General features: G+C 39.8%; 1 protein-coding gene across 5 annotated transcripts in view; it reads right to left on the bottom strand.

Annotated features, from left to right (window-relative positions):
* osbpl9 (oxysterol binding protein-like 9) overlaps positions 1 to 14,275 on the bottom strand; it is a 48,794-nt gene that overhangs the window by 10,010 nt on the left and 24,509 nt on the right. The window contains exons 1-8 of one of the 5 annotated variants that reach the window (XM_088425804.1): positions 13,344 to 13,540; positions 8,534 to 8,629; positions 8,319 to 8,366; positions 7,859 to 7,888; positions 7,721 to 7,771; positions 7,344 to 7,382; positions 4,088 to 4,181; positions 32 to 139 (exon numbers count right to left, since the gene is read on the bottom strand). In XM_088425804.1, coding sequence (XP_088281930.1) covers positions 32 to 139; positions 4,088 to 4,181; positions 7,344 to 7,382; positions 7,721 to 7,771; positions 7,859 to 7,888; positions 8,319 to 8,366; positions 8,534 to 8,629; positions 13,344 to 13,442 — 565 coding nt within the window. In that variant the 5' untranslated portion in view covers positions 13,443 to 13,540. Of the gene's footprint in view, positions 1 to 31; positions 140 to 4,087; positions 4,182 to 7,343; positions 7,383 to 7,720; positions 7,772 to 7,858; positions 7,889 to 8,318; positions 8,367 to 8,533; positions 8,630 to 13,343; positions 13,541 to 14,275 lie in introns of those variants that run through there. The other 4 variants (XM_088425799.1, XM_088425801.1, XM_088425802.1 and 1 more) reach the window with 4 other exon arrangements.

Below are 14,275 nucleotides of genomic sequence, written 5' to 3'. Positions count from 1 at the left end.
GCATGCAAAATACCATGCGGTGATGTCTCACCTGTGCTATTGGGAGTTGGGGTCTGCAAACTGCCCATCACTGTGACGACAGGACCAACAGGTAAGGTCGAAGGTCGCTGGTCTGATTTACACACCTGAGAAGTATCTTCTTAAAAGCGGGGAGAAAAAAAAAAAGAGAGAAAAGAACACATTATTTCTTCTAAGGGGCTGTAGAGTGATTTATAATGAGTCATATACAAATTGCAGTCTATAAGAAGACTGAAATAAGAGTGGCCGACTTCAAGGTCGGTAGATTCACAGCATTTTTAACAGTTTCCCCAAATAGACATCACGTTTAGATCTCAGTGACGGCATCCAGTGAGATGGAAAAAATAACGTAATGTATTATTAAGGAATACTCCAGTCATGTAAATCTGACTGAAATAGAACTCAAAAGGATGCAAAAAAAACAAAACAATGTTCAGATAAAGGAGGAATCTGCTACAAATAATTGTAACATATAAAAGGCAGTTTTACTTTTCTATGTTGATTCATTGATACATCAACCATGACAAGACAGAAGCATAGTTATTTTATTCGATATAATGCAAACATAAGTGCCTAAATGGACTATACTGTATACATTGTTATGAAATAAAATGTCAAAGTAATTTCACCCTCATTGTTCTTATTGATATTTCCATTTATTTTCCACTGCTAATCTGGGGTCAGATTGCAGGGGCAGCAGCTTTAGAAGGGAAGCCCATACTTATAGCTCCCCAGCCACTTCGTTCAGGAGGTGTCCCCAGGCTAGCCAAGGGACAAAGGCTCTCCAGTGTACCCCGTGTCATGCCCGTGACGCCTCCTGGTGGGACCGCCCCCAGAACACCCCACCAGGGTGGCGTCCAGAAGGCATCCTTGACAGTTGCCCGAGCTACCTCAACTGACTTGTCTCATCGCGGAGGAGCAGCGGCTCGGCTCTTGTGCCCCTCCCAGATGACTGAGCTTCTCACTCATATCTAGGGGGAAGAGTCCGGACTCCCTGCGGAGGAAACCCATTTTGGCCAACATTATCTGGGATCTCATTTTTCCGGTCACGACCGACAGTTGCTAACCATAGGTATGGCTAGAAACGTAGAATCGACAGGTAAATCGAGGGCATTGCCCTAGGGCTCATCTCCTTCTTTACCACGACAGACCGATACAGAGTACACATCCCAGTGGACACAGCACCAGTCTGTCTGTCCATCTCCCAACTCCATCCTGCTCTCACATGTTAACAAGACCCTGAGATATTTAACTGCTCCTCCCGGGGCCTGATCTCATACTCGAAGAGGGCACTCTATTCTATATAGGCAGTGCTCATTTTAACTCAGGAAAGTGTTGGACCCCAACAGAAATGTATGCAGTCCCAAAAATTTTATAACATAAAATATTATAAAATAAGATTAAATAGACATTAAAAAAGTTACCCAAATAAAATTAATATTTCTCAGTGCATTTATGACAAACAAAAGATGAAAATAAACCTTTTCAAGTGAGCTTCAGAATTGTATGTGCAAAACATTCAATGTGTGCTAGTTTGTTCATCTCTGAGCATATCGGGAGAATTGTCATTCACAATCGTAACACGTTATTTTATTATTTTGAATGTTTGTGAGTAGGCATGGGACAATATCAGAATCTGACGTTATGATAACCTTGAACAAAAATATCACAGCATTGAAATGACAGCTCTAAAATGTATAAATTCAAAGTCTTTTGGTATATAGCAATTTTTGTAGATTACCTGGTATATCAACAGTTTTATTTATAGTATAACTGCACAGAAATATTTTGAAAGATGACTGATTTGAAATTAATTGCGATCGAGTGATAGTAGTTTGTTTCAAATCAATCGTTTAATTATTATGTGTATTAATAAATAGCACAATGTGGATTCTGTCATTTCATGTCAATGAGAGTCTTGTTTTTGAAAGTCGAAAAACTCCCAGACAGCTGACTTTGTATGTTTGGATGAGGAGAAAGTTTGGTTGGTTTGTCCTCTTGACCCACACTTTTGCCCGAAATAGTGCTAGCATCCTACCTCGAACGATATCAAAAACGCTGCGAGAAAGTAGCATAAGCATAGCTGCGGTAATTTACAGTGGAAACTCAAGCCAACAAACCAGGATGTGAAGGTGAGAACGTGACTGACTGGCTAAGGCACCCAAAGAGTATAAGACACATCGAGAGCAGGCTCCCACTGCTGTTTGAAATTGCCTTGTGTGGACCAAGTGTTTTACAACTTCTCTACAAAAAACGTTGCATCCGGAGGACGAACATTGATTTGAAAGTATGCGTCCCATGGCAAAAATTATGCATCACAGACAAAGGGACGCAGGCAAAATGGAGCACTGTATATATCAGGTTTAAAGATTAATATAAACCCAAGATATTTTAGATATTTGCAGTTATTAACATTGAATACAATAATAAGACTTTTTCTGTCTAACTTTGACCTGTCCAACTGCATTTGAATGCATCACATAGTTAATGGCTAGCGCTAGCAATGTTGAGTTGTTCCCTTATCATAAAATGACAATGGAACTTAGCATTTTTTTTTTTTTTTTTTTTGCTTTCTTAATCAGCACTTGAATATGATTTGTTTTAATGGAGATGTATTGACGTTTGTGGATCTGTGACTCAGGACTCAAGCGAGCCACTCTGCAATAGCTCTAGCATTGCCGTCCTTTTATTATAAGGGGTATTTAATTTGAAATTGGTCTTTGCAAAATGCCACTTGTGTGCATGTGACGTGATATTGTATGTGATGTAACTTTTAGGTCTTCTTTTCATGTTACACAGCATGTATTCACGCAGCACAACCAAATGACATTTTCACCAGCGTGCACCGTAAAGCTGGATGTTTTAGCAAGGGAATCAGTCGCAGTGTTGAGCCGTGAAAGAAATCTGAAGGAGCGGCGGCTTGAATTTTGCAACGGAATGTAGCAGAATAACTGCTTTAAGTACTGAGTATCTGGTGAGTTATCCCCTGACAGACGGAAATATAAATGAGTACTATGCAACTTCAGATATTGCACACCTGCACTTTGTTATTGTACATGTAAACTGCAGAGGATCGTGAGAAACGCAAATTCGATTCCTTCGTAGGTTAAGCACATGTGAAGAAATTGACAATAAACTTGACTTTGACAACATACCTTTCCTGAAAATAATAAAGCTTTATAAAATAAGGTACAGTGTGTAATTTTGAGTAAAATAAATAAATGCATATTTTTCACTCAAGCCACTTCACTTTATAGACATCATTAATGTATAATATAGTATCAATACAGTACAGTCACATTACGTGCAAACACTGTGATTATGAAACTTAGTAATTTTCTGATTATGAAACTTAAATTTTCTCTTCACTTCTCCACAACTCAGATCTCGTATTTTGATTTAAAAAGATGTATATCACTAAAAGGTTATTTTCAATTCAGTCGATATTTTTCAATACAGCACCTAGCAGACGAGCTGCTGGCCAAGTTTGCTGAAACGTAAACAGCAACCCATGTTGCCATCCACCAACCAATCATTTTGATTAAAGACATTTACTGAACACTTAGAACACTGAACACGCTACTTAGAAAATAAAAGTCCCAAACTATTCTAGCTCTCGGAACAGCTTTGTGCCCAGCGCCCACAACAATGCAAATGACATTTCGCCTGTCATAATTTTTTTTTTCTTATTTTTTTCCCAAATGCCGGAAACCTCTTACGGGGACGGAGAACTTTAACGCCTGATTAATGACCATTATGTAATAGATTGTTATTCAATCCAATAATTGCTGTGCACCAAAACTGCATCATTATTACTATATACCTCAAATAAAGTAAATGTAATAATGTGGTATTTTAACAAATGAGTTCATACAGGGTAAAGCTTTGTAAACTAATTTTGTACAGTATTTTAGCCCAGAAACAACAATTCTAAGATTTGTGATGTATCCTTGAATAACTTCAAAAGCTCTTCTGCTGATTTTAATTGATAATTATTACATCAGAGAGCCAAATTGAAACTGCAGCATGTGCATGAGAAGATGGGTATGCAATCACGTACGGCAACTACCTGTGGGGAGAGTGGTCTGTGTTGGCATCGTGGTGTTGGCTACAGGAGTGTCCAGATGTGGCTGATAGATCCCATCCACAGGGTTGATAGTGCTCTGAGAGGAAACAGATTGGCCATCAATGTGATCAAGTATAAATACATTTCATACAATTTTATCTTATTTATTACTTTGAGCACATTCAAGTTATTTCCCTGACCACTATAAATCTTCTTTCATAAAATCAGGTGTGTGCAATTCCGGTTCATCCTTGGGTGGCATTTCCACATGCTTGAAGGTGCCATCTTCATCTGGTCAAACAATTATACACAAGTAAACATCATGGGACTGTCCAGACATTACACCACTGAAGGAGACTGGCTGGGTCCTAGAGATGCACGTCCATTGGTTCAAATGCGTGAATCAACCCCAGAACATGATAAAGACTTTGAACTTTCCTATCAGCCTCATCCTGCATCATCTGTGAAACAAGTCCTGCACAGGGATGTGCTGAAAACCCACTCATGGGGATTGAAACCATTACCTAGAGCTGGAACAAATTGGTGACACAAATTACACTAAAAACAGACGCCAGGGAAAAACAACATGAACCCAAAAGTGAAAAAACTCAAACTACCCAAAATAAAATCCACTAATAAATCCTTTTGTATTGACATGGACGCCAATGCTGAAAGTCGCACCGTTCCAATTTCCATTTACCTCAGCCATTGCGGGTGAAAAAAACAAAAAGCGAGTGAGTAGATTTGAATTTTCAGCTAAATGTATGCTTCCATGTATGCTATGGCTTATGGTTGCGCAACTTTTTTTTTTTTTTAATAACTTCAACTACTTCCAATGTTAAACACGGTGGATCAATACAGTATAGCACCACCTTCCTGCAGTGAGCATCCAGCCATGTTCAACGTGAGGCCTGGTGAGGCAACGTGAGATGGTGTGATCTTATGACTCGATTGGCAATTGCAGCAGTCTATTGAAAATATGGGCCCGTTTAAATGTGTCTTTGCACACGGCACAGAAGGCCTGCAACTGTTGAAGCGAATGCCCTAGCGCTTCGGGTGAAGGCAGATTTCATACAGCCTGGCGACACAAGTTAGCTGAACTCTAATTGGCTAAAAACGCTATATAAAGCTACAGCACTTGAAGGATCATAACCAAATGAATGACATGAAAAGAACGAAATATGGAGAATAATTTTATATATAAAATATATATATAATAAAAATAAATGTAAAATGAAAGACTTTTATTATAGTTATCATTAATATAATTTGTTATAGTTATGATATTGTCAGGTTATATTAGACCAGCAGTGAAGGCCTTGCTGGCCCTGATGGCCACCACTGGAGTATGTGTAATTTTTCGCACATTTGTAACATCATGATGAATTCTAAGAAAGTATTATTTGATGATGATACAATATTATACTGCTCATGAGAAAATTTTGAAAAACCTCCGTCTGCTGTGGAAGAGGAATTAAACATTATTAAAAAAAAGTGGTATGTTACAAATGATCTCTGAATTAAAAAAAAAAAAAGTTTCTAATCTTTGGCACTGGGAAAATTTAACACTAACCAAGGATTTCTTGAATAAGGAATCATTACAAAGTTTGTTGAATTCAAAACAGCACAAACAATGTATAAAGCAAGTAACAATCAACCCTGCCACAGTATTCACCAGTTTTCTGTAAACGGAGAGGGATATTATCATCTGAGGGGCACATTTGAAAAAAAATCCAAAATAAGAGCAGACAAAAAACAAAAGTGTGTCTCTGTTAAAGGTGTACATTTATGGAATAATTACGGAATAGATGTAAAAAATGTGAATCATATACTGTTTTCAAAAAGAGATTTAAAAAGAAAGTGTTATTTAAATACATGAATCAAGCATGAAACTTGATATTCTATAGTAAATCGTGAATTATGAGGTGTGTATTTCTGTGGTTTTATTAAATTATTTTACTGTGTAAAATCTACCTTGTATTTCAATATCAAGCAATAATTAAGTGAAAACAAGGGGGAAGACCGACAAGTTCTTGAACTTCTTCCTCTCCCTTTGGAACATGTAAACAACTGAACTGCTATATCTATTGTTTAATTTGAGGTTTTTATTTATTTACTTTATTCTTTACATTTCCCTTTGTATTGTGTTTATATGTTCAATAAATCAAAAAAAAAGATTAATGATCCGTCAGAATATAACAAAATAAATTATGCACACTGAATGAGAGATGAATAGCAGCCAGTCAGTCCCCTATCAAGCAAGTATGGCTGTCCGCAATCAGATTTCGACAGCTTTCATAAGCTTGTTAACCAGCAAAACAAAAAATGTGTTGAGATGAGACGGGTGAGGAATATATGGGGGGAAAAAATTAAACATGCTTTGCTCATCTATAGTTATACAGAGAGAACATTGCCATTTACAGTATCTGTAATACTGTACTCTGTGTAATGTCTTGGAAATTAATTGTGGATATATGAACAACGCAAACCACTAGCCTGTCGGCCCTTTTGGAACCACAGTGTCAAAATACACAGTTGTTAATGTGCAGCACATAGAGTATAATCAGCGATTTTCAAGTGTGCATGACTGTTCTTACAAGCTGTGCACTTGTAAAACGTTTTTGGGACGTGTTCCAGGTGAATTTCATATATATAAGCTTTATTTGAAATTCATGAGGGTGGAAATAAGTAGTTTAACTGTTTAAATCACAGACATTAAAGCTTTATCTCGCTGATTGTGTGTGTGTTTTAGAAAAGGATAATGACACAATACACAGAGTGTGGATGACACCTGCATTGGCACTAAAGTGCTTGAAGGATGGCCACCTAGATATTAGTACCAGCAGTATCAATAAGCAGGCGTATGTTCAGAAGAAATCAACGGAGATTCCACTGCAGTACAGCACTTATAATATTTCCCGCACAAAATGCATGCAAACACATCGAGAACATACAATGTATATTTTTTCCCAAAACAAAAACATGAGAAGAGAGAGAATAGTGCCCAACCAGTAGTAAAAGACCAAATCAAAGGTGAAATCAGGAAATTTCAAAACCTCAAGAAGAAATAGTGGCAGATGTGAAGAAAGAGAATGTAATGGGTAAAAAAAAAAAAAATAGCAACAACTATATGATTGCATGCACTAAGAAATTCCATTTTATCCATTTTCCGACAGTGTGGTGAATTAAGCGGAAAAAGAAAGTTAGTCGTTGGTTTGATTTCAATCCTTGTCGTGGGACAGAGAATGTCAAAACTTACTATAAGTCCGTTTGCGTGTTGCTGTTCGTTACTTTGGTCCTTCAAATTTGAAGAAGACAATGTTAGGCTATTGATGTAGATGACATATCATTTAGCAACTTGCCACATGTAGCAATCCTTTCATCACATCATAAAAAAAAAAAATCTGAGCATCCATAACTACAGGATAGAAAGGATCTTGACATTTTTCAAACTGATCTTAAATGTAGATGTGATGAAATGATTACGAGGTTAAATCCTCATTAAGCTCTTACTGAGGCAGGACCTTAAACCTGGGAACTACCCCAGAAATACAAACAGATGTGGTCACATGGTGACTACAGGGAAATGTCACACCCAAGCAGCAACACCAAAAATACGCAAGACATCATGCTTACCTTGGCAATTTGCAGCAGAACGATACAGTGCTTGATGGACTCTACCATACTCTGGAGGGGAAAAAAGCCAGAATAACAAGGAAATAAGCAAACAGGAACTGAAATGCAGGAAGGAAATTGTGTTAAGTGTGGACTTACAGAAGTAGTCTCTTTCAAATGTTCAACTTTCTGAAAGACAACAAGTGGTATGCTGTAAAATCCAACACCTAAAAATATACAGACTAAAAACAATCAAATTTGCTGACAGTGAATGGTTATTATGTCCTGTGACCTAGGAGGTTGCAGACAGATGTTGACAGAGTGAAACATGCTTAACTTTCACAAGCTAGCAAATGCGATAACAGGCTTTGACGAATCAAACGCAACAAAGTATTTGTGTCAAGGATCAATTCTGTCAAAGTGAACAGTGTGCAACCTCAACAGTTGACTGAGTCAATTTTTGTCTTTGTGACAGCTTTGTTCCGTTCGCTTTATCTTTCTTTTCTGCTTATCACAGGTCAGACTGCTTTCTGTGATTTTTGTCAGGTCTCTGATGGTGGCCAGAAAAAAGCTGAGAGACTAGGCCATATTTGAGAGATGTCCACATTGTGGTACTCACCCTGCGAGATTCATCTTCTTTGCAGTCCTTGATTTTCTCATCAAAAAGCTGTGTGAATGACAGAAACCACAATTAGATTTTTTTTTTTATTAATTGGTGACAAAAACAAGTTCAGCAAAGTCATAACAAACGAAAAACAACTTCCGGAGGGTGTGATAAATTGGATGTAACTGATGTCAGCTTGTTATGTTCCAAAATGTTATCTGCTGTTCTACCTTTAACTGGTCAATGAGAATCTGCAGATAGGCATCAGCTTCTGCAAGTTTTCTGTCGAAGTCTTGGACACTTGGGACAAATCCGGTCTCTGCCTCCTGTGAATGGTAAAAGCAAGTTAAAAATAAAAGTTAGCAGATAACCCTGGGTTACGGCGTCCGTGGCTTACGTTTTTTTCACGTTAAGAAGGGGAAGACTTAAGTTTTTTTTGTCCTCTCTTTACGACATTTTTCACGCTTTACGGCATCAACAACGATGACAAAATTCAAACTTTGCGGCCAGTGTGTGTGTGTGTGTGTGTGTGTGTGTGTGTGTGTGTGTGTGTGTGTATGACTGTGCGAGTCTAACCACGCTCACAGGTCACTACATGCGTCACTGCATACATTACCAAAATGCTGGTCTGCTATTGGTCGCCATTAAGATAGTAGTTCCTTTTTGCCTCAGGGTGAGGCATGGGGCAGAGATAGTTGCTGTTGCTTCTATCTATGTCTCTATAACCAATTGAGGTTTTAAGGCGATTGGGTGGTGGACCCAATGCTCCCGAGGCCTGGTCCCAGCAGACCGTAGTCCTAAGAGACCTAACGTGGGCTCCATCTCGACGCTTAGAGCACCTGGTGTTACCAGTTGGTCTCCCATCCAATTACTAAATAAAATTTAAATTAATTTTTTCAAAGTGCCTGTAACTAAAAGGAAAAGATGAAATTATTTTATTGCAATTACACTTCACAAGACAAAAACAAAGTCTTTTTCCAGGGATCATCCGCAGCCCCCCTGGCATCACCTCATACCCCCCCAGGGGGGCCCGTCCTACTATTTTAGAAGCACTGATATAACTCCACCAAGTCTACCATGATGTTGGGTTTATACTTGGTACATGCTGCACAGTAAAAATCAACAAATGTTTTTTTTGGCCACGCATGCTTTATAAATATAAATCATGTCATACACAAAACACCAACAGTTGGGAAGAATCTTCCCGCATCACCCAGCCTTGTCTCTACAACAGGTTGGCAGGTCTTGATAGGGTCACAATGAAGTGACCCTAGCGCTGACATTATGTGTGGATAGATCGATCATGTTGCACAGATTGTTTTAATCCAGGCACAGAGAAATCCAGTGAGGGTCAATTTGACATAACACAACGACCATTATAGGATCAACCCTAGATTAATGACAGGAAGGAATGCATCATCAGACATCTGTCTGGCCTTACGCCAAATACAGTTGACCCTCTAAAGTCCAATGCCAAAGCAGTAGAAATTTGACAAAAAATGTATGCTGGGAGAGTGCATTCCTCCCTTTTCCGATTGAGGGTCATGGTCTCAGATTTGGAGGTGCTTATCTTCATTCCAGCCACTTCACACTCTGCTGTGAACCGCTCCAGGGAGACTTGGAGGTCACAGCCTGATGAAGCCCACAGCACCACATCTGCAAATAGCAACGGATCCTCTCAATGCTTCGGCTGCACCTAGAGATTCTGTCCATAGAGGTAATGAACAGAATCAGTGACAAAGGGCAGCCTTGGCGGAGGCCAACCACCACTGAAAATGGATTAGTCTCATAGCATTATTACTGTACACAACAAAATGATGGCTTAGTACTTTGAAATCAAAACGATAACAGTTTGTTCAATTGTTGTTGAATTATTATGTTACAGTAACAAAACAAACAAAAAAATATTGGAAATTGTCAATTTGATTATTTAATATACAAGTTAAAATTTTGGGACTGGGTTTAGCAAGGATCATGCAAATTGACACGATTTGCTTTCACGGGCGACAGAAAATGATGTAGGGTGGTTAGATTTACCCCCCTGGCTTTGAGTTGGACACCTGTGTTCTGTAGTTAGAAGACATCGCCCCTCTTCTTATAAAGGGGGACCACCACCTCAGTCTGCCAATCCAGACATGCTGTTCTTGATGTCCATGCGATGTTGCAGAGGCATGTCAGCACGACAGCCTTACAACATCCAGAGCCTTTAGGAACTCTAGGCAGATCTCATCCACCTCCGGGGCCTTGCCACCAAGGAGTTTTTTGACCACCTCGATGACTTCCGTGTGTCGATGGAATTGAAGAGGTCTATGAAGTATTCTGCCCACCGGTTCACAACGTCTCAAGTTGGTCAGCAGCCCCCCCATCACCACTGTACACAGTGTTAATGGTGCACTGCTTCTCCCTCCTAAGACGCCATCCAGAAGTCATTTTCCATGGCCTCACTGAACTCCTAACCACACCTGAGTTTTGCCTCTGCAACCGACAAAGCTGCACTTTGCTTGGCCATCCGGTACCTGTCAGTTACTGTACCTCCGGAGTTACACAAACCAAAAAGGCCCTGTAGAAATCCTTCTTTAGCTCGATGGCATCCCTGGTGTCCATCAGCGTGTTCGGGGATTGCCGCCCCAACAGGCAGCGATCACCATACAGCCACAACTCTGATCAGCCGCCTCGACAATGGAGGCACGGAACAGGGTCCGCCCCGCCCCAATATCCCCCGCCTCCTCCGAGACATGGGAGAAATTCTGCTGGAGGTGGGAGTTTAAACTACTCTGACAGTTTCCTCATGATACGTTTGGGTCTGTCAGGTCTGACCGTCATTCTCCCCTACCATCAGAGTCAATACATCACCAGGTGGTTATCAGTAGACAGCTCCGCCCCTCTCTTAACCTGAGTGCCCAAAACACGCGGCCTAAAATCTGATTATAAAGGTAAAAAATCACCAAAACTGTAGCCTAGGGTGTCCTGGTGCCAAGTGCATATGTGGACAACCTTGTGTTTGAACACAGTGTTCGTTATGGGCAATCTATGATGAGCACAGAAGTCCAATAACGAAACACTGCTCAGGTTCAAAACGAGATGGAGTAGGGGGGCGTTTCTCCCAATCAAGCCCCTCCAGATCTCACTGTCATTGCCCACCCGACCATCGGCGGCCCCCAGTAAAATGAGGGAGTCCCGAGCCAGTCCAGTACATCCTCCAAGGACTCCAAAAAGTCTGGGTACTCTTGAGCTGCTGTTTGGTGCATAGGGGCAAACAACAGTCAGGACATGTTCCCCACCCGAAGGTGAAGGGAGGCTACCCTCTCGTCCATCGGGGTGAACCCCAATGTAGACGTGCCAAGCCATGGGGAAATCAGTAAGCCCACACCTGCTCTGCACCTGTTACTTGCAACTCAGGTGTTGCAAGCGCAGGCTCCTTTCCTGCCAGAGGTGACATTCCATGTCCCAAGGTCTAGCTTCTGCAGCCGAAGGTCAGTGCGACAAGGTCTTCTCCTTTGGCCACCGCCTGGCTCACATCACACCCGACTCCTATGGCCCCTCCCTCAGGTGGTGAGCTGAGGTGGGCTGACTTCTTCACTCTCATGTTTATGCCTCTTCTTGAAAAAAATATTCACTTCAACCATTTACATCCTCTTTGCAAAGTCAACCACCATCTGACATGCGTTCCTCTTCTGAATATCAAACCTATCCATCACCTCTGTCTCCTGCACCAACATGCCCATTGCAGTCTGCAACAAGAACAACTCTGTCATTTCTAAGGATAATCTGCATTATTTCATCAAGGTCCAACCATAAACACGTCCTCGAACTTACATCCTACCTGTGGGGCATACCCACTAACAACATTGAACAACAGATCATCTATTACAAGCCTCAGACTCACTACTCTATCTGATACTCTTTTAACCTCAAGGACATTCCTAGTAAACTTATCCTCCAATATAACTCTTACTCTATTTCTTTCCATCCTCAACATAGTAGAACAACCAGAACCCTGCTCCTATTTTTCCAATCATATTGGCTTTCCACTTGATTTTCTGGACACACAGTATATCTATCTACCTTTTCTGCATTATGTCAACCAGCACACCACCTTTTCCTGTCATAGTTGCAACATTCATGGTCCCTATTCTCAGCTCTAGGCTCTTTGTCTTCCAAATCAGAAACAAACCGGGACAAATTTCCAACAGCACTATGTAGATGCGCAGCACCAATGGTGGTCATTATTAACCTTGGCCTTGACCGATCTGATATAGAAGTGATAGGTTTGATTCACACATTTGGCAAAAAATGTATGTCAGATGTGCTTGCTGACACCACCTTCACTGTATTTATTCGGGCTTGGGACAGGCACAAAAAGGCGCTGGCTTGTACCCCCTTGCGACTATTTTAGAAAAACAGAAAGGGGAAGGTCGCATGTCAAAGTGTGAGGAAAAAAAAAGTTGATGGTATGTAGCTGAAAGCATAATGAGAAGCATAAGAATAACCAGACCTAACCCTATGCCAACAAACATGTTGTTTCTCTTCATTATGGACAAATCTAAATGAGTCGTTTTCCTTTATTGTAGTTTTAGTATACTGTTCTGTTTAATTCCTGTAAGACAATTCAACATCTACAAATTTGACAAAAGTGCCTGTCCAGAACGGCATTTGATTTGAGGATGACATTGAGCTGCTACTAATGAATTTGCTTTATGATAATGATTATTGTTATTTTAATTCTCATTTTTTTATTAGAACCAATACAACCGGCATAAACAGATTGTGCTAGTCTGTGAGTTCTGCTGAATGCAGAACAACACAATTGACACAAAACAGGAAAAGCATGCAGATTAATGTGCAAGGACAAGACTTCCTTTAAAAAAAAAAACAAGAAAAAAAACACACGCACGCACGCGCACGTACACACAACAAAGAAATTTTACACTGAGCTAGACCGTTCCGCAAAAACACAACAGATACCAAGCAGCTCATTACACAGCAACATGCACATGAAATCTAATCATATAATCAAACCTTCGCGTCCCAAAAGCTTACTCTGATTTTGTTCTGTCGCTCAGTGCTGGCGTGTTGCCGACCTGTATGGCTTTTTCCTTCTGCTAAAGTGCATCTTAAAGGGACATGAAGAAAAGCCATGAGCAGCCAACTGCTGCCCAGTAATCTATTTCAAAGTAATAAGTACACTCTCTTTATAGGGAACAAAGTCTGCGTTAGCACAGCTTTCCATCAAAGCTGTGGCTAAATGTCCAAACTTCCGCAAAGGGGCAAAGGTTCTCTCACTGTCATCACGATGAGAGTTATATAGGTGGCTGTGTGGAAGCCTGAGCAAAAGTAAAAGTAAAAAGTATTAAATAAAAAGCTGTTAAATTTGCTGCTATCTAATTAAAGATAAGAATATAGCCAAGCAATGACTAATACCTATAAAAGCTTATCATACTTACAAAAGCACCTATCAAATAAGCCTTTGCAGAAACATGAAATACTCAATGCTTCTTAAAATAACTGCCCACTTGTGTCCCTGCCACTTGTTCCCACAGATGACACATTTGATTGCTGGTGCCACAAATAGTGTTAATTTAATCAGGCATTTTAAAATTTTGTCTTAATCCAATTTTTTGTTCATTTTTAATGAATCAACCTCACCCCGTTTTTATTTCATCAAGTTTTTGTTGACTAGGTGTCAAGCATTTAAGTCTTTACTTTAGTCCATTTCACTTTCATTGTTTCATGCCCCCCCCCCCCAAAAAAAAAAAAATCAACATTTTAAATAATACTACTTTTAAATAATACTATCTTAAAATGATTCATAATGCTACATACGTCATTGATATATAATATAAACAATATAGGGCCAAGCATGGAGCCTTGGGGCACGACATATGTCATTTTTAGTTGATCTGATTATTCATTATTAAATATTACATAATGTTTTCTGTCATTTAGGTAGCTTTTTATCCATTTATGTACCA

This window comes from Hippichthys cyanospilos, chromosome 10 (genome assembly GCF_059441005.1).
Source record: "Hippichthys cyanospilos isolate Australia breed blue-spotted pipefish chromosome 10, RoL_Hcya_1.0, whole genome shotgun sequence".
Classification (NCBI taxonomy): domain Eukaryota; kingdom Metazoa; phylum Chordata; class Actinopteri; order Syngnathiformes; family Syngnathidae; genus Hippichthys; species Hippichthys cyanospilos.
This window is presented reverse-complemented; position numbering and strand designations above follow the sequence as displayed.